At 41.9% G+C, this 21552-nt stretch overlaps 1 protein-coding gene across 4 annotated transcripts in view; it reads right to left on the reverse strand.

Annotated features, from left to right (window-relative positions):
• Positions 1-21552, reverse strand: part of cntfr (ciliary neurotrophic factor receptor) — a 105996-nt gene that overhangs the window by 20154 nt on the left and 64290 nt on the right. For all 4 annotated transcript variants that reach the window (XM_027010375.3, XM_081702534.1, XM_081702535.1 and 1 more), the window contains 2 exons: positions 1914-2031; positions 194-360 (listed from right to left, as the gene is read on the reverse strand). In XM_027010375.3, coding sequence (XP_026866176.1) covers positions 194-360; positions 1914-2031 — 285 coding nt within the window. The remainder of the gene's footprint in view (positions 1-193; positions 361-1913; positions 2032-21552) is intronic.

Genomic DNA, 21552 nt, shown 5'->3' on the forward strand with positions numbered 1-21552 from the left:
TGCATGTGATGCAGGTGAACCTGAACCAAATGATCTGTGGAGCTGCAGAACTGAAATAAAAAAGAAAAGTCAAATGAAATCTGTGAGGAGGAACTGCTGTATAGAAGCACTGCAATAACCTAACATGACAGACATGGGGAGTAAAACTGCATGGGGAAAGGAAAGGAGGAGAGAGGATGAACAGGTATAATACCCATGGATGACTCCTCGTAGCTGGTGGCTGTGGATGCTCTTCCCAGTGCGTTGATCGCTGTGACATTGACCCGGTAAGAAAAACTCGAGAACAGTTCTGGAAACTTCACATGGCACCGGTTCTTATGGATCTCATCCCTCTTCACCTCCAGGGACTTCTGGTTGTGTCTGGATTAGGAATGGATGAAAATAAAGAACAACAACCACAAAAAAAGAGGTTTTTCAACTCCCCTTTTCTGAACAATATTTTTAAAATAAAGCCAGATAATATCACTAATAGTTCAGAATAGTTGTAACTGACTTTAAGCAAGCTTTACTGCAAGAACATGGATTTTCTATTACCAACACCTTCATTTAAACACATATATATTTACCAGAGCTCTTTAACAAGATCTGATTGTAGAAAGGGCACAATGGTGTTTTGTCAGTTGCTGTTCAGAATTTTAAACATATTTCCTATTAAAACATCCTTAGCATTCTTCCACACTGGGCCACTTAATTAAACCTCAGTTCATTTCACACCAAAGGAACACTTTGCTCACAGCGGAAAGGACAGGAATAGATTTGCTGAGTTAGAGTCTGCTGGGAGCTAACCCCCAGGGTGCCAGAAGTCTGGGTGCCCAGGGTGTTTTTTACAGTTCTTTGGATATCAGTTCTGAGCCCTAGAGCTAAAGGACTAGCTAAATGTTCAGTCCCCAAGAGCAAATGACAGGCCGAGTCTTCATCACCTTACTGCAACAGTCCTGTATGCATTATGAACCTTCAATTTGTTCTAACCGTTATTTAAAGTGAGCTCCATTGCATGGATAGTTATCTATGTATGGATAGTGATACAGATCTAGAATAAGGCAACCTATGCTCTGTACAATTTCTAATGGCTTAAAATACTTTTTTGTTTGTTGATGGCAAGGGTTAATAAAAAATTATTTTACATAATTAAGGCACGTTTTTAAGTTTAAAGTCATACCAGGATGTTCAGTGAGGGAATGCAAGTACTGGAACGATATTTCAAATGTGACATATTGGTCATGAAATGAATGAGGAACCTCCTGTTGTGAAATTATATGTTGACATTTCTGATCTGGCTGATCTTTTAAAGAGCAACCCAAAAAAAAACAGCTCTCAGCACAATGGCAGTCTGTGACATCCAGGATGCCTCTTACACTGAATTATATTGGTTGTAGTAATTAAGAGAACGTTTGTCCTCTTTCTTCACTTTATATTTTCTTCCAGCTGCTGAGAAATGTACAAAAGGAGGGAGAGAGAGGGAATGAGAAAGAGCAGAAGAAAGAGAGAGAGAATCCTCTAGTTTGTTGTGGAGCATTCCATGGGGGCTTTAGGTGGAGGGTCCACCCCTGCTGCCCTGAGTTCCCACATTCCCAGTCAGACAGGCGTAATCAGCTCTCACCAGAGAGAGCCTGACTGCATAGATCACTGACTCAGGCAGGCCCATGGCATCTCAGGCATTTGTCTTACAGGAGGGTGTGTAACACATGACAGAGGGAAGGAGACATAGAAACCGAGAGTTTGTGAGAGGGAGAAGGGAGAAAAAAAGGGAATATGGAAACAGAATGGGAAAAACAAGGAAAAAGGATGTACAAAATAGAGGCAAAGAGGGTGAGGGAGAGGCAAAGAGAAAAGGACAGACAGAAAAGGAGAGAAAGAGAAACAGAAACAGACACAGGAAAGTATGTATAGAAAAAAGTGACAAAATGCCTTACTGGACGTCAACGTCGAATTCCGTGGGGATGTAAGTGGGATACTGGAGGTGCCAGCTGCAATAGAAGCCCTTGGGGTAGGTGTTTGAGCGGCATGTCACCTGGGGTTCCTTTGGAGGCACTGTCAAAAGGGAAGGTTGGAGGTTGGGTGGTAAACAGAAAGTGAGAAGAAAATAAGCCCTTTGTAAACCCCACCATCACCACCCCCCTCCCCCAAACTGCTTGCATGTAACTTGCTTGTTTGTCCCACCTCACTTGGAGAAGGATGAAGCAGGAGAGGAGAAGAGGAGAAGAGAAGAGGAGTGGAGGATGAGGTGGGGTATATAATAACCACCCCAACCCTCCTTCCAGATTAGGGCTCTTTCTTGCACCACCACTGGACCGTGCCCTCGCCACCGAAATCAAAACCGATGACTTGGGCTAGTTGCCAGGGTGACACATAGCATTAGCCCTCCCTTTTTCCACCCCAGACATAGGGTGAGATGCAGCAGGGGTGGGGTGGAGCTAAGACACAGTGCCTGCTGAAGCACTTTCCTTTCCCAAAGCCGTACCCCCACCCCTGGCAAAGTGGCGGCCATGAGAGACCTCCTTTACAGATCACCTTTTAGCTCACTCCCTTTGAGCTTTGATTAAACTAAATGCAACAAAGTGGCCAGCCTCCGCGACCCTGCCCACACAGTCACGCTTTTAAACACCGTGCCAACAGGGAAAGACATAAAACTTGACGGTGCTGTGATGCTGCCCAGCATTTGAAGTTAATCAGCGCTTATGATGTCACACTGACTCAAGAGGTCAGACTCATGTTTGAATAGTCTAGGAAGATATTTGTTAGTCTTTTGTGTTTGACAGTTGTTTGCTACATAATAGCACTCAAAACACATTGGTTTAGTGCTATATGGATACCAGGTAAACAACCATTAAGCATGTCAACCCCCAAATTACATGAAGTATCATGTATGGCTATTGTTTGATAACTGACTGTAGTATAGTCCACCGTCATATTGGAAAACTGAGCTTTGATGGTCTGAACACTCTCCGGCAACTATAGTTTTTTAAGTGGAGAAAGGAGACACAAACCTTATGTGGAGGAATAAAGGGGGTGAAAGGGAGTGTATAAGGGCAGTGAACATTGAGGGGGGCTGGGGTCGTCAGAGAGTACGACGGCCCTGACCCCAGCGTTCCTGCCGTGAGCTTGTCGTTCTGTGGCTTTGGAGTCTCCACAGGATGCACATTCCGGCCCAGTCTCCCCACCACAGGGGGCCTTCCTCACCCCGGGACCAAACAGGCACTCTGATGGCTCACGGACCCTCGTGCACAGTCACTACACACACCGGAACACCCCCACCACCACCAAACACACATACACATACACAGACACGGTCCACCTCAAAAGAAAGCAGACAGACATCCACACAGAGGAGCATCTCAAAGACGCATTCTCCAAAGAGGCGAAAGCCGCAAAACAAAACAAGATTGCTTTTCGAGAAGCGTTCGCAGCCTAGCAACGTTGCCATTGTTCCCTTTATGTTTCTTTTACCCCCTTTTTGGAGGGCAGAGCGTTCTTGAAGTGACAACAAAGAAATATATCAGCATTCTTCCCTTTTGGGATTTACTGTGATTTTATCTAAAGCTCTTTTTGCCACAGCAACAACATTAGGTAAATGCTAACAAAATCATTACTGATGTGTTTATGCTTGTCATGTTGGAAACAGTGGAGAAATTTTAAATGCGAAAAAATATATATATTATTAGACACATAGGCATGCTTTTAGCTTCATTGGCTTTGTAGTAAGACACTGCAACTCACACCACTTATTCAACTACTGATCACACCTTCAAATGCATGAAATGTTCAAAGACAAGAACGAGCCTGGAAAACAGTTCAAAGAGAAAAATTCCTTAGTCTCCATAGTGAAACACAAAAAATGATTCTGGTACCATTGTTCAGAAGTGAATGTGGATGGATTGGCTGATCTGAATGGGAAGGCTGATCGTGTGCATGTCTGCATGGACTTTTGTCCAGCATTTCTCAGGCCTCTCCTTTGTACTCTTTTCAATGCAGGAATGTGGATGAAGAAATCAGGCAGGGCTTCTGGAGGCCTTTCCCATCCCCAGTGACCACAGAAAACCAGAGCCACTTGTGCCTGTGCTTTAATAAGCCTCCAACGCAGTGTCACATCATATGCAGAGCAGGTAAGTGATACCCTCCGAACACGTTGGAATCCGTCTGTAGAAGCACAAAAGGAGTTAAGGACTATTTGTAATAAAAAACCGATAATTGTGTGAATCAACAGAGAGCACCGATTTTGCTGTCAGAGAAAAGGTAATCATGCTGGTGAGAAGGTCCTGTTTTAGCCTCCAGAGTCTTTTGCGAATATTGACTCAATTTAAATTAAACATATGAAAACATTTGGCTTTGACCCTTGCTGCACACTCCATAACCCCACTTCACCTTCAAACACAAGCTGTATCTCAAAGTGCTGACAACATCATTTGAGATTCTTCCCAAGCCCATATCCTATGGCACATTGAATAAGCACCTCTGGATGCTATTTGTTATTGATTCCACCTGGACACTGAAATACACCAGGGAAAAATTCTTGCCAAAATGAAGGACCAAACTGAGCCCTCCCTCTGCATTGCTTCCTGAATCTGAGGTCATTGCAACGAAAGACACAGTTACAGGGGTCAGCTGACAGATGTCAAGCTGCCAGCCAACATGAAAGGTGGGCAAGGGGCTCCCAGACGACTCACCCATCATCGCCAAACGCTGATCTGTCAGAGCCAGCATTGACCTCCCACTATTTCTGACAGGTTTGGAATGCCAGCTATGCACCCAACGATAGGAAGCAGAGGCCAGTGGTGCTGGTGAGAAGAGAGGGCTTGAAAAAGGTGCGGTTGAGTGTTGCAGTGAGTTGGTGCTTGTGGCAGGGTTGGGGAAGGGGGTGTTTGGGTCAAGGGGCAGGGGACCATTTAGTCAACCCAGTTCCGAAAGCCACAGAAGCCAATATCTGCTCTAACATGGACAAAGTCTCCACAACCTAATCTCTAAGATTTGTGGGAGGTTTAGCCCAACTCTCCCCATTACTTCAGACTGGAAAATAGGCTGATTTTACAAATTCAAGATTTTGCAACAAATTCTTCATGATGAACACTAAGATTCAGTACATCATACAAAGCACTGGTTCACAGTTTTATGTACTTTACACACTCAGTTCCTACAGCATCTGCATTGACTACATGCTGTCAATACATTTGAATCTAATCGGCTCCCTCTTGGGCATATCTATGTAAACATCCACATCAGGGGACAGAGGGCCGGAGGAATTAAAATGGTAAAACCCATCATCGTAAATTATCCACAATACATGTTCAGTGGTTAAAGTGCCTGGCTGGCATCTCTTGAAGGGATGAATCGTTCAGCTCCGCCGACGCATGCACGTGAACTCATCTCATGCCTCTGGTACTAATCGAAAGTCTAATATAAAGAGAGCCTCATAAATCGTGGGCCAAGGTGCCTATCTGGAATGAGAGTGGGCCTGGCCTATGGGAGACTGCAGCTCCACACCGAGCTAAATTAAATGTTCCCTTCACAAGTCCCAATAAATCCTCCGTCCCCACCAGCAAAGCATACATGGAGGCCTAGGCATGAGGGAGAGGACCACTGGCCTGATGATCCAGACCTTGGACCCCCTACCTGCCCTTTTGCAGGCAGAGTGCGGTGTTGTTCTGCTTGCCACACTCTGCCGCTCGGACATATCCCCCTCGGCGCTGTTCATCTTTATAGACCAGACAGACAGATGGAGTGAAAAGACAAAAAGAAGAAGGAAAAACAGAGTCAACAGTGTCTTATGTGCTAAAAAACCACTATAGCCTCTGTAAATCGCTGGGTAATATACTGTGTTGTTAACAATCCATTTAACAGCAAAGGCCCAAGAAAAACACAGCATATGCACCTCTCTGCCTGCCTACATCCAATCGGTGTAGTATAAATAGCTTTGAAATGGTATGAGGCACTATTGTTTTCACTCAGTCTGCCTTTGGGCGTGGTGGTGTGGTTATACAAACCAGCTCTCAACAGCTTCACCCATAAATCATTAGAAGCCACATGAGAGTTTCATCCTTGTGAACTTAAGGACATTTTAACATATGCCAAACCAAAGAAAATTTAGGATCAGTTATAGCCTAATTTCATTAAATACCACAATGCATTACATTAAGGTTGCTTTACTAGTAATAAAAAAAAAGTTGCTGCATAATTGCAGAAAATAAATTTTAAGGAATGCCACAGTGTAAATGAATGACAAAAGCTAATTTGCAGCACTTCATTTTGCTTCCACATCCTAGACATTCATCCCTAAGCCCACTTGTTAAAAGCTCAGGGCTTGGCATTGTGGCAGCTTACACTTGATTGACACCACTGAGACTACCAAAAAAACAAAAAAGGCAGCCAGTTTCCCCAGACCAATCAGCAGACTCCCAGCAAGCCCTCAGCCTCGCATTAGGCCTTAAGTCCACATCACTACTCTTCAAGCCTTTCAGTCCATCTTGACTGGAGCTATGAGGCCGGAATCACATCTCTGCCACTTCCAAAGTGGGGGAAAAAAGAAGAAAAAGCTCAACTCTTAGGAGGAAGGTTAACAGCTTGCCGAACACTAGCATGATACAACAAGCAGATCGGAGCCTATCTGTACAGGGGCAGACTGCACCAATAAAACTGAGATTTTTAACCTCCAGGCTGTAATCTTATATCAAAGCCATTAGAGAGCAGTGGGTGGGAGGGGATGTAGCAGTTGTGTTTCCACAGACCTTTCATACACTGTCCTCTAACCATCAGCATTACCATAGAGACAAAGGGCCGTTTGAGGCAGTTTGAGGATGCAAGGAGTTCCTAGCATTCCGGGGGGAATTCCCTTGATAGGTTCTGGTTCCCTGACCTGGATCTTCAGTGAAAGCAGTTCCTGTCACGTTTGGGAAGAGGACGCTCCTCAGAGGTCTCTGGATTTGTTTAACGAAACCAAATACTCTGCAAAGCACTTTCAAACGATATACTTTATCAGATAATTACAAACACAGTCAATTTTATGAGCTATAATTACAGACCTGAAGGGATACATTCATAATGACTATATTCATGTGTTACTGTATGCTCAGCAGATACTACCTACCATTTTTCTCTGATGAATTCTTGAAAGGAAATAAAGTGTAAGTGAAAACAGTGAGGAAATAAAGGGAACTGTGTGTGAGCCTGGTGCATGCAGGTGTGAGCTTCATTCACAGTCTTGAGTGGATTCAACAGAAGGACTCGGTCATCTGGAGAATTAGTGAGATGGAATTCCCACATCAGCACTAATAAACCTGTTAACTGAACAAGCAGAAGGCGAGCAGCGATCCTGCTAATCTAAGGTGTGCTGCTCAACACTCGAGGTGTTGTCAGTGGATTTGTTCTGAATAGGAACCAGGACATTATTTATACATGATTTATTCCTGCAATTTTACAGGTCAAAAGAAAGAGGGAAGTCAGAATTGCATTTGTAGGCCATGTGATGGCCCTAATGTTATACACAGAAAGTACTGAAAATCACCTGGGCAGTTCTTTCAATCAGTGCAATCTCAGCTGCTCATAGAGGGCTGGAGGGCAGCAGAGCCATGACTTCTCTATGTGTCTCATTCACTCCCCATTGTGCACACTTGCACTGTTCCACCTATCTGATGCAAGCGGACCAAACATCGGCAGACAGATATCTGATGGGGGGGTGGGGGGTGCCATCCCTGGGAAAAAAATAACCACTTTGAAGTAGGGCCATCGTGAGGGGATAATTTGATGGGAACACAAGGAAGAAGATCGATGGTCGCAGGGCATGTGGTGGTACAACGAAAGAAGTAGAGTGAGAGGGAATGGTGGATGAGAGTTTGGAGCCCAATCTGAAAATAGGGTCCTGGCCTGACCAACTAGGGGTGGTTCTAGTTCCAGAGTCACTTCACCACATGAATTTTTTTTTTCTGTTTGGGAGCTGTGTTCATCTACTCCTTGGTAATAATGCTCTTAGTGGCATGGCGACTAAATGCTGGATCAAAGGGTGTATGAGGAAATAATCTGAGAAGTAGAAGCAGGAGGGTATGTGTGAATGTGTGCATGTGCACATATGTAAGGGTGCTTTAGAGTTCAAGCTTTCATTAACATGCATGCCTTGCTCAAAAACAAAAGTGCATCTGTGTTGAATGGATCTGTCTGGACAGAAGTGTCATTAATCGACGACACCAGACCAAGTGTCCGTAGTTTACAGGGATATAGCCAAGATCCAAACTCTCAAACTCTGTCAGCATATAGTAGATCATTCTCTTTTACAGAAATAACTATCATTTGAATATATGAAAAAGAAAACCAACATCAATTGGACTTGTAATATTTTCCACCAGTGTAGTTTTAGGACCTCTTCATATTTAGTGTGAATGTACAGTCATAAAAATATAGCAGGTGAATTTAATAAAGTCCCAGTTATCTCCAGAGGACAGGCCAAACCAAAAAAAAACCCACACATGCATCAAGTTTCAGCTCTTAGACCATGTCATTTCTGAGGCCTCAAAGCTTTTCAATTAATATAGGATTACCTAGCTGTGTGGTGGGGGTTCTAAAACATTAATCCATAATTACTGCTCAGCCTTTGCTTCCCTATTCCTCCCCTGCACACCAGAAACACCCAGACCTGTTCTCTGAAGCAGTGTGTTAGCAGCCCACACTCTGAAAGCAGCGTGAATGCAGGTTGGAGTCCAGCCCTGGGAGGTTCCTTGCCCAGCCTCCAGTGCAGTGGTGCTTAAGGCTGGGACTCTAATATTACACAGCATGGCAGGGGGGATAAATGGTAGCCTTTGTGTTGAAGCGGAGCTCCCTGTCATTCCACAGTCATGCTAATGGTTCTAATCTGACAGTGGACTCCAGCTGCTGGCTCTATACTCAGTAACCACCCCACCCCACTCACACACACATACCCACCCCTCCATCCTACCCTGGGCAGCATTCCTGTCCCCCGTGTCATCGGCAAGGAACGGAGGCATTACATGGCTGTTTGTTCCCTTTGTCACATAGGCTTCCCAGCTATTAGAGCTCAGAAGAGGAGGGGCACTTGAGGGGAGGGGGCAAGGTTTCAGAAGCCTGAGCAAGGAATGCTTTATGGGGATTTTTCCACCTTTGCTGACCACTGAACTCAAGTGACAGCGAAACTCCTCCTCCTCACTCGCTGTCTTGTCTCTATTGTTTCCAATTATCCCAGAATTTGCTCCTACTAGACCGTGGCCACCTTAAAAAATAAACAAAACAGAAGAACTAGAAGAGGAAGAAGAAGAATACAGCTAAAAGCCTGCACTTAGTTGCGGTCCCCGGAGACCAATGGCACAGAGCCTCCACGTCACAGGTGGGCCAACAGGGTCCTCATTCTGCAGGTCCTTGGTCCCTGGTGAGTTCAGTTGCAGGTTCATGCAGATGTGAACAGTGGTACTGCTGCTCTCTTATAATGCTAGCAGCAGGAGTAATTGAGCTGAAAATGGAAAGGCTCATGTAGTCTCAAACCATGGGGTGCAGTGGGTAGGAGAGTATAAAACATCTTAAGAAAATACTAAGGGAATCCAGCCTAGCGATCTTGAAATGCAATTGCAATTTAGTGCCGCATGGGCTCTTCAAAGACAGTGTATCTTTGGATTGTTTCCGGCCTGATGGGTTCCATCAGTGGAAGGAACAATAAAAGCAGTTTGCAAGTGCTTAGGACACACCGTCTTTCAGGTTAGTGCTCAAATAAGAGCTTCAGATGAGGGCATGAAAAGAAAGGTCCATTTGCAAAACATGTTCTCATCTCAAAGACTGTAAAGCGATATTTGCTACTACTAAATCCATGGTTGAAGCTGGAAACAATTCATAATGGTCAGATGGTCAGTTTTTAATTAGAGCCTGATAAAAACTTTTGGGTTTAAACTAAGGATTGGAATTCTGGACAAGGGGATTAGGACAAAATACCAGTCTAGATTTTGATTTTGACATTGTAGCCAAGGGCGTAAGTACAATTAGATTCCTTTAGCAAAGAAGTTGATGCACAAAGATGTTTCAACGAGCAGGCCATGGTCGGTCAGCTCCAGTGAATGAATGGCCCCAGAGTCAGGTGCTAGGTGCATGAACGGGGTGCTGTGCAAGTGAATTTCTTACACATATTGCATGACAGCTTCATTTGAACTGATGGAAGTGTCTCCTGCAGTCAGAATTTCAACTGGCCTGAACATGGCCGTTTAACCTGTGAGATCTAGCTTCTATTACTTCAGCAGGTTCCCAGAGGCAGCCTCAAAACTGACAACTGCCTTAAATGTCAGGCTGTTTCTCCCCTCTTAAATGGAGTTACCAGTTGAAAGCTGATACAAGGGTGACTGAAGTATGTGAATGGTGAATCAGAACACATTGGAAGCAAATGGGAGGAAATAGTTCTTTTGCAGAAAAGGGAGCTCAAAGTGCTCTCTAATTTCAGTCTAATTTTCTCAGAGAGGAAAATAACAGGTTAAGTTGAGTGGTTTCCTACATAGTATGTGCCATTTCACCAACATTTTCCTTTCTGAAAATATCAAGCAGATTACCATTTCTGATTGGTAAGCCAAAGGTCCCTGCAGGAGATACTCTTGGGGCTTGATTTCTGCCAACCAATGGCAATACAGACTTAGATATCAGGGTTCTGCCACAAGTTTAGAACCATTTCAAAATGAGTAAAAATTATTCACAGTTAAAACAAATCTCTGTATTTTTCTTAGCTTTATTATACCATTAGCGATATAGTTATCATCATCATTATGCTTGAAATATTGTTCACTTTGTGGGTTAGGGTGCTGTATCCAATTTGGACTGACACTCGCACCGTCTAGGGAATATTAGAAATATATTCTTCACAACATAAACAGCTCCAGTGGTTGAGCTGTACTCACTGCCCATTTAGCCATCTTCTACTTTTGCATCTGTACAGAACCACTGTTGGCTGCTTATTTTTGGATGGCAAGCCCCTTTCAACCCAACAGTGACACAGCATTGAATATAAAACTCCAGCAAGACTGCTGTGCCTGACATATGTTTAACAGCACAACACTCACGACAGCTGTGTTGAGAACTATCTGCTGGCCAAATAAAATCCAGTCAGCAGTGGTCCTGTGTGGTCAGAAATAGTTCAGTAACAAATGGGGTAGAAGGTGGTTGACAAACTGTGCTGGTAGCATATGGGTAAGTCTATAACAGCACACCTATAAAGTAAGATTTTAAGGTGGCCAGTGGCCAATGGCCAGTGAATATAGGTGGTATGTCTTTCAAATAAACTGGGTGGCAAGTGTAAATCTTTACTAAAATGACATCTTGCTTGGGACCATCACTTTACCTGGAACACTTTACCTGGAACTTTACATAATGCAGGAATAAAGAAGACCTGTGTGCAGATGGGATACTGGTTAAAACAAACAGGTAAGGAGAGGAACTGGCTCCAAAATGCAGGCTGATACTTCACACCTCTTTTTCCAACATATGGCTACAAACTGTCAGCAGCAATCAAATAAAAAAAGCGAATCCTGAAGGGGCGGAATAAAAGTCAATTTGAACGCTAGGAGAGGGTGAATTGGGACAGACTGCCTCCAGCACAGTGACATGCAGCAGCTGTCACTGCATATTGAATTTAGGGATCTGGGTAAGGAGGGGAGAGGGGAACCGATTATGGCACGCTCAAGCCACAGTCCTCTCCACAAACATGGTGGCTCTTTAAGGATGTAATCAGTGGCCAAGGGTCACGTCTGTTGCCGGAAGGCGTAAGTGCCCACAGGATTATCATGCTTGTCCTCATCTCCCTGGCCTGCAGTCTAGAAAAGGAGGGAGGTGTCCTCATATGGAGCACCAATTTTCCTTAAGACTAAGGAAGTGTGGTATGGGCATGCAAGCAAACACACCCTTTGTGGCCAGACGAGGTACAGGGCATGAATATTTCAGTCATGTGTGTTGTAGACTACCATTCTGAACTACCACACCATTCCATGGAAACCACAGTATCAATCTCCATTACAGTAATGACACTATAAGTATATATGATACAAGTTGTAATTCAGCAAAAAGATGTCAAGAGGTATATTACTTAAGTTGTCAGTGAGAATGTTTGGTTTGGGACAAGCTGTGGAAACATGCAAACTTCCGAGTATTTCAAGGACTAGCTATTCTTAAGAGCTGGCCATGTTGGCCCAGACCACCAGAGACAAACAGGCAGGCACAAACACTGACCTCAGTGGACATCTCAGCTGAACTTCTCATTATCTCCACACACACTCTGTACCATTCTTCAGCACACAAACCACACCCTGCCCCACCCAACCTCATCCTGCCTCGACCTGCACTCAGCAGTGGCTGCGGGCCATGGTGCAGCCAGCATTCATGCAAAATATGCAATTTCGCATTAGGGTCTGAGTTATGGGCCGGCCAGATGCCCAGTCCTCCGTCTCGATTAATGCCAACGAAGTCCACAATGAGAACAAATCACCTGGCCTCTACAGACAGCTTGCTTCCATCTCTGGAGAATCACACAGATTCACTCCCAGACATCTGGTCCATTTACAAATTGGAAAACACAATTTCAGAAGCAAAAAAAAGAAAAAGAAAGAGAGAGAGAAAGCCTGCTCTGCACAGATGTAGTTTTTTGCAGAAATGAAACCAGATTCCTTCTCCAGCCTCTAATTAATATTGTTTACCAGCAGGCAGAGAGCCACTGAGAGACAGTGTGGTTTTAATACTAAGCTGCCTTACTGATGTTTTTTTTTTCTGCATTAATTTCTTTTTGACTAAATGTTGTATTTTCATCTCAAGTGCTTGTATCCCATACACATCTCTAATAAATAATGCATCATCATTTTTGAAAAATGCTCTACATGATATAGGTAGGCATGCACTTTTCTTTGTAAAAATGGCTAAATAAAATAAAAATAAAAAGATTTTTAAAAAATAGTGTGAAGGCAGAGCTCTGCTGATCTTCCTACCAGTCATCTTCCTAAAAGGATTGAGGCTTTCCCAAGGATTATGTCTTTCTCCATAATCACTATATGTAATAATTAATGGGATTAGGAGATTACACAGTGACTGTTCCAATCTGCGCCCAAGGCTAGACCACCCCGTGCCATCTCCACACTTATCTGATGGCACGAACTTGCCTCCACATGCAGGCAGAGTATTAGTGGGCCTTATGGAGAGAAGCCTGCATGAGCAGAAGCATGTGCTGATCTGATCTGATGGGGTGCGAAACACGGGAAGATCATTAGTCTTCCAAAACACTGGTCTGTGGTCCTTTGACCATCAGCATCCACAAAGGCATGGCTTCCACTGAGAAGTAAAAGGCAATTAGTGTCTTCTACACCAGCACTGACTGTGCCAAGTCCAATACTTGTATGTTATGCAAAGAAACAAACAAAAGATCCTGTATAAATAGAATGTGTGTAAGACAAGATTTCTGATGCTCCTTCTTCAGTTGCTGATACTTAATGTAGTTAAGGTTTCCAAAGGAAACGCAATTATTAACTGGTCCGTTGACCTGAGAAACACAGTCTCTATAGCACATGCTATAGAATAAATAATAAATTCCACATTCTCTCTGAGAATTTTTTACTGTAATAGGCCATGCACATTAATCCAACTATCTTTCTGTGTAAACATTGTTTAAATTTAGTTCTGCTTACTAATGACCTCTTAAATGACAGATTATCCCTCAGTGGAAGTTTAGATGCTTTAAACATTGAGAGACCTCAAAGAATGGAAAGTAACAGATAAAAGACACAAGCTTAAAATTTAAAAAAGGCTTTCAGTGAGCATGAACATGTTGACTAAATCAAATTATGAAGACTGTCTCACATCAGCTGTAGGCCTACAGGCAAGTTAATGGTTTTGCATTAATGACTACTCCCTTACATGATAAACCCTTCAGTTGTAAGCCTCCCAAATAACATTTGCCTGATATTTTCATCCAAAGCAATTTACAATTATGACTGAGTACAACTTGAGAGTTAAGAGCCTTGCTTAGCAGTGGGGCGGCTTGAACCAGCAACCTTCCAGCTTCAAGTCAAGTACCTTAACCACTGAGCTACCACTTCCACAAAGAGAGCAAGCACCACAACTATGACAAAAATAAACAAAACAGCAAACACATATGAGTGATGCTAACACGCTAGCATGCTAATAGGTAAAATGACATTTCATTTGAAAACCTGATGTAGCTGGACATTTCCTCAAATAGCTATCAGGATCAAATGAACACTCACAAATGCAAAACACCAAGTTCAAAAATGGGATGTTAATGCTGGGGCCATATTTTTTATTCATTGATTAAAGAAACAATTCTTGTGATTGTAAAATTACAAAGTGTGTAAATGTTCCATGTGAAATGTCTTTTCATTGACAGTGCAGCCTGCCCTAGAATTATGGTTGCCTGCCCTAGCTTTCTTTCTTGGCAAGCTTTTTTCATATCATTTCACTGAGTGCTGTGTAAAAGTACAATTCCTGCAGGATTTTGCAGCCAATTTAAAATTTTAGCAAAAGATAGATCGGCAAAAACAGAGAACTTGTGACACACAGAGAGAGATAAAGTAGATGTGTATGTTGGTGGGAAGAGGTCAGAGTCATACATGGTGCACAGGTGATATTGCTCTAGACAAATAGTGGTCTTCCACACTAAGGCTCCTTGCCTCCCCTTCCTGGCAAAGCAGACCATAGCCAGTGACTCACCCTCTGACCCACCACTTCTTGGGCATCATCAACACCACTGAACATGCCTACAATCAGAGGTCAAAAATATTTAGACATATAGTAAAGAACATTAAATAAATAAATATATATATATATATATATATATATATATGAGCGAAAAGATAATGTGCACAGACGCAGGAATGTAATGTCCTCAAATTCCTAGGCCACAGCGCAGGAGCTTTACACCAAAAAAGTGAAAATATTGGCCTTTCTGGTCTTTCCCACATATGTTAAATAAACCAAGTCCAGTGTTTTTATGCAATTCTAGTTCTGAAGGTTCAGTATAATCTACAGTAAAAAGCAGTAAAACCCTTTGGGAGAAGCCTTTGGCTGCACATTGTTCATACTCCTTGTTGTGGTCTTGCAGTGAAAAATAGGCAACCTGCTGCCATTCAGAGCAGTTACTGTGAGTGTGTGTAAGGAGATAAAAATCTACACAGCCCACATCCTTGCACATAAAATATGCAGCTGCCTGATATTAAATTTATATGTATATATGTTCACATGTATATATAACTAGTTGCAATGCATCAAAATAATGCATGTGCAGAATGACTAAATGATGGAATTACAGTGGCCAAGGCCCCATTTACACCAGCCATTAAAACATTGGTTGGGGGCCCTGAGGAAAGACAGCAACATGGAGCAGGTTGGCAGGTAGTAAAGCACTGCACAAGACTGGGAAGCCCCATGGCCATGTCCAGAGTGAGTGTAAACACATCCTGCTCAAAAATAGGGTTTGAAAGGTTCAAGTAAGGACAAGCCTGGGGGGAAATCCGGATGCACAGCAGACAGCTGGCTATATCCAGAGCCCATTTGATGCCAGGTGTGAACACACAAGAGATTTCTGGACAACTGCTGGATAATGACTGGTCTAATATGGATTTAGTTTCACATTTTTAACTCCAGGCACAAACACCCCCCTCACCCCCCCCCCCCCTACCTGTAATACATAGAGGGCATATTTAGAACAGCCAAATGCTTGTTTCACGCACTATTTATAGTAGGTACTCACCACTTTGTGTCACTATTTGACAGCATTTAATATGCTTTCCATGGCCTTTCAGTAGGGATATTTATTAACAGACTTGTGGGTAATGCACATATGTGATCCATTTCAGCAGTGGTCCTCGGACTGAGTGCTCCTCATTTTCATGCCTCTCATTGAGAGCCAAACTGTCATTGTTATAATTGCTGGAGGCATGAAAGACCACATGAGCAAACTTTCTGTCCACAATATTCATCTCTAAGAGCATATTCATGTCAATAAAAAGTTGGCAGGAAACAAAGCATTCAGAATAATAAAGTCAGTTAAAGATTGGGCAGAGTAATCAGCTCTATAATTAGGTTGGAAGTGAGAGATGTTCAAATATTAAATGGACATCCATTTTTCTACATGGAATAAATAACTAGCATCTTTGATAAGCTACTCACTGGTCCCCAAACATACTGCACAAAATGTATTAAGACATACAAGCAGTTCTGTATGCACAATAATAAAATAGTGGAACTGAAGAATGTCCTTTGTGTGTAGTCTTACCGAGTGTAAGCCCTTACCGAGTGTAAGTCTTACCGAGGAGCCTCTGGCCAAGGCCTTATCCACACACATGCAAACTGTTCATTAATCTTTGGCCTCTGTAATGACAACTAAGATGCTAGAATATCCTAAAGACTCTTCTAAACACAATTAGATGAGGTCCAGACTTACACTTTACAGTCAGCCACTGGTGTGGCCTTTCAGAGTTCCACTTGACTTCCTGTTTTCTTTCTGTTGCTCAGCCTCAGTCATTGCCCATTAAATTCTTACGTCAGTTGCACCTAGCACTTTATAAGTGCTAAGAACTCAAGCAATGCTATTTTAAAACTTGCCATGAACTCTTAAAAAGTCACAACACCAGTTTATACTTCCAGATGGGAAATTGAAAAGTGAAGCAAATGTTAAACACAAAGCCTTCAGCTAACCAACTTTATCAGTTTATCAACATTTATCAAAAATTCCTCAGCATACTTCGGAAAAGGAGGGTCAGAGAGCACTTCCCCATCAGCAGTTTGGCATTATGATTATAGAACTCTTTTAGCTTAAATTCTAATAGCTTGACAGATGAGGTTTTATAGATGAGGTTTGTGCTGCGATGTAAAATGTGCTCATTTTACAGATGCGGTTTGTGCTGCGATGCTTCAGGGAAGCTCAGGCATGCTGTGTGCCATTCGATGGCTGGGTTAAAGCTGACGGATGCTGGTACCAGTCCAACATATAGAAACTTACCCTGCAGCTGATGCCAAAAGTGCCCATCTCTCAGTCTGTCAAAGTTCACATATGATCAAGAATGCTCTAGCTTCTGGGTCAAAAATCAAACCAGCTTTTTACTGATTAACAAACTTAATCAGATGCTGTGAACAGACTGCAAAGTCTCCAGTATATTTACAGTCAAACTAAAGTCTTACTCTTGGTAAACTCAGCAGTGCCTTTGGGGCAAAGGGAAAAACCTATGTCTAAAGTAGAATAATAGAAAATCTTCTACTGTTAAGAAATAGAAAAAATCCTGAGCTTCACTATAAAATGTCTTTATCTTTGGCACTATCGTGTTTCAGAGTATTGTGCCTTTGAAGGGTTCTGGGCTTTTTTATATTTTAACATGGTATAAATTCTACAAAAGAACTGTATGCATTTTTCCATTGTGTTGAAGGGAAAGTTTTTGCATTGTGGCCAATTAATAGTGTCAGTCATTTATGATAAAGGACAGAAGGATTATTTCTTAGCTATGCTCAGCACTTTAAATAGTAGAGCAGCATTACCATTTGATGCTAAACTCAAATTTAAAATGTGAATATTCTCAGTTAATAGCATATTTGATGGTACAAGTAAACAAAGCCTCAATTTCAGGATCTCAGCTTCATAATTATATTCATAATGAACATTCATGTTGTGAATATTCATGAGGTGTGACAGTGCTGTCTTTGTCTCCTGGTTCCAGGGTCACTAATTGAATTGCTCTATGGATTAGCTACAGTACACTGTACTGACTGCATAGAATTGACAACCAAACATACCATATCCAGAGGATATTGTACTGTACTTGGAAGGAACCAACAGATATTCACACATTTACATTTCAACCCCACCACCACACACACACACACACACACATACACACACATATATACACATTATTCCGATGAGCTGAACTTCTACACTCATACATACTGATTCTTTTAATGATATTCATTAGTCAAAAGTGTATTGCTTTGAACATTAGGGGAGGGAGAGGGATATCGATAATCTTTATAATGATGAAATGCACCAGAGAAAATGAGATGTCTTATCAGCTCAAAGCATGCATCAGGGCTGGTCACAGAAATGCCCACGTCTACAATAGTGACTGAGACTAACCAGGACAATGGTAATCAAGATTTCCATCTGGAAACATTAGAGGCCATGTCTTTTGTCTGGGTATTGCAACAACAACAAAAAAAAAAGTGACTTACAATTGTTCAGTTTCACGAAGAAACATTAGATTAAACATTAGGTAAATTCTAAGGTAGAATCATCTGAGTTACCTGGTCAATTTAATCAAGAATATAATCCCCAACAAAATCAATGAATAATAACAATTATTATAATTATTGACCAAATGCTCAGTTCTTTTTCTTTAAGGTTTTCCAAACAAAATAATTTTTGCAGTAAATACAGTGAAACAAATTTGCACAAATGTTTGTTACAGTCATGCTAAACTGTTTAATCATCTTTTACCAATGGAGGCCTCTATAGGCTGAACTATGCAAAATGGCCTGAGACCTGCACAGTGTGCTTACTCTGAGCATGCACTGGGGATTTTCCAGGTGCCTGTTGTGCACCGCGATTCAAGAGAGCTCACACATGGGCTCAGTCATGTGTTCTTCTGCATCCACTATCCATTGATAAGGCCTGCCCCCTGCACAACCATGCTGGTTGGGGCTTTGAATTACAGGTGAGGACATAAGGGAAGCTCATTTCTACTGGTTTACAGTAAACAAATGAATTTAGAAAGAGAGAAATAGGGATGTTGTTTTTCTTAACAGCTCTTTAAGGTGACCATACATCATTGTACTTAAAGGGTTCTTGTTTTGAAGAATCTTGACTTTGATGGTTAGTCCTGAAATTCTCTCAATCCAAAAATCAATAATGCCCTGTTAAAGTAATTGCCTCGTTCCAATCATGAAACAGCGGTGATGTAGTCATTCTTAATGACCTCTCTCTGCGTCCTGTTCAAGCTGTTGTCAGTGCATGTATGTGTGTATGTAAGAGCGTGAGGAGAGAGAGAAAGAGAGACAGTATCTGCTTGTTTGGTAAAGTAAATATCATTTCCTTTGGTACTTTTGTGTTATAGTATACTAACTGTCTCCAGACATTTCAGTCTCTTATAGTATAATAGAGTCTCCTGATGCTTCTCTGTGTAGCAATTGCTGCATCTCTAATGGATTTTCCCATAGTTGTTTAGCAGTAGCTGATGAACAGGAAGAAAAGGCAGGTTGCTCGTGAACCTTGGTGAGAAGTGCATTGAAATGATCTGAGCTAAATGGAAATGCAGACCTAAAACCTGCTTTTAGTAGAGCAAACTCCATATTACATGACTTAAACTCCATCGTTGGAGGCAAGCACTAATGTAACTTGTGTTATTAGCCTTTCCACTGCATGCAGTGTAATTTTTGTAATTGCACTGCTTTTTAATAATTCATAGCATGGACCTGACTTTGCCCTCATTACAGCTGAGGTGAAAGAACCCTGTGGGGAGTAAAGATAGGCTCCAGTATTTACTCTACATCATTTATATCCTTGGCTGAGATCCATAATGAACATCATTTATTTTTCATCTTAAACCAAAGAGTCCTGCATCCAGTGAAAAATCAGGATAGCCTTGCTAGAGTCCAGCTTGCCTTCCTTTGATGACAAGTGATTGTAGTTTGGTTAAGATACCATGATCCTCTAATTGGAATTGCAGGATTTAATTTACCCATTTAGAACATCTTAGCATTCAGTCCCTTCCTTAATTTCCAAAATGTGTATCTGAGGTGTTGAATGGAAAGGCACTGAAGCGTGAAACTGGTCCTATTATTTTACATATCTGTGATGAGCCAATGAACTGTATTCTGAGAGATTCCGAATAGGAGCTAGTCTGAAATAATTTATCTTCCTTTTTTGAAGGTGATAAAACTAATCTCGGAGTCTACCACACCTGTTAGTTAGGGAGTGAAGTTTTTTTTTTATCCCTTATTTATGTATTGACTTATTTTTCAAGGAGTCTCTGCGCTACCACCGGTAATTGAATTATTTATCATTTAACCCAGCTGTTCTCCATATTCACTGGCTGGAAAAAAACAATTTCACTGCCTTCTAGCAAAAAGAAGGCCCATGACTGAGACTCTAAAGACTCCCAAAGATGTTTTTCCACTAAGTAAATGGGGGGAAAACATGCATAGTAAATATATAGTAAAAAAAAAATTAATAAATACCAGCGTGTAGCTTGTTATCACTGAGAACGACTTTAAACCTTTTTACATGTTGTTAGAATTGGATGGATTTGCAATTTTCTAAAGACTACATGTGTGAATGCCAGTGAAAAGAGAGCACTGTGCGATAGGGGGCTGGAAAGGCAAGCTGCCATTTCTGTCTGACCGCTGGTTTACTGTGGTGTGCTCTCCCTATGAAGAGCCGTCTCCATTGCTAGTCCACACAGATTTAAACACAGGTGCTTCAGAACTTTGGTTAAGATGTTAATTAGGAAGACCAGTGACGGCAGCTACCCACAACTGTCCACAGTACACCAGCACACTTCTGAGGTGGTCCTGGACAGGAGCTTTGAATTAACCATAGTACTCCTACAGGGTTTTGTATGACATGCTGAGAAAACATATGTCTGAGACTATATTTAAATTTGATCTGATTGAGTTATAGGCTTTAATAACAGGAAAGAATAAGTAGGCTACATCTTCAATGACCTGTATACTGTACATCAAAATACTGTCATAATCTGACATTAACTTTACATGAGGTTTTAGGCTCCTTTGGAGGAAACAGTCCCTGAATACCATTAAAAATTATTTCACTTCCTAGACTTCCTCAAGGTTATTCAGAGCAGGACTATCATGGCAGCCATGCACTGCACTGATAGAGCTTAGACCTGTGGACTATTAATCTGCTAAATGTTCAGCGGTGACACTGATCGGTAAGAGTTTAGAAGTCTAGCAAAATACGTTCCGCCCTAAGGGAACTGATGGATGAGTATGTATGTATGTGTGTGTGGGGGGGGGGGGGGGTGGAAGACTATGTATCTTTTGAAGTTAAGTTGAAGTTAAGCCACCCCAGCTAAACAGCTTCGTATGGCTTATATCAGGTTAAGCTAACTTTGCATCCAGCAATGACATACCTCATGTGGGTGGAGGGGGAACAGCCCACCACTCAGAATTCTAATCAACCCAAGATCGATAGCTATGGATTATTAGGCAACAAAAAAAGACAAACTTCATCCCAAAGATGTTTTGCTGCATTTGGCTTCCTTTCTTTTAACTCAAGCCTGAGTTGGAATCCAACATTTTTTGCCACTTCTCTCCCTTCCAGTGTTTGAGTGCTTGTTTATATTAAAATGTAAAGGTATTACATCCTGTGAAGGCCTTGTGAATACCTCCCACTGTTTGTCTGTTAATGTCTCAAGATTAAGTGGCTACTCATAAAAACGTTTATAATTCTCGCATGGCCCATTTTGATAGCACATAAAGAGAAAGTTAGATAATGTTTAAAACTTAGCTACTGTTTATTAGATTTCAGATGAAATATTCAGATGGTCTGAGTTAATGCAGATGTTCTATTTGTGTGTGTGT

Source organism: Electrophorus electricus, chromosome 19 (genome assembly GCF_041902795.1).
Source record: "Electrophorus electricus isolate QZ-2024a chromosome 19, ASM4190279v1, whole genome shotgun sequence".
NCBI classification, from domain to species: domain Eukaryota; kingdom Metazoa; phylum Chordata; class Actinopteri; order Gymnotiformes; family Gymnotidae; genus Electrophorus; species Electrophorus electricus.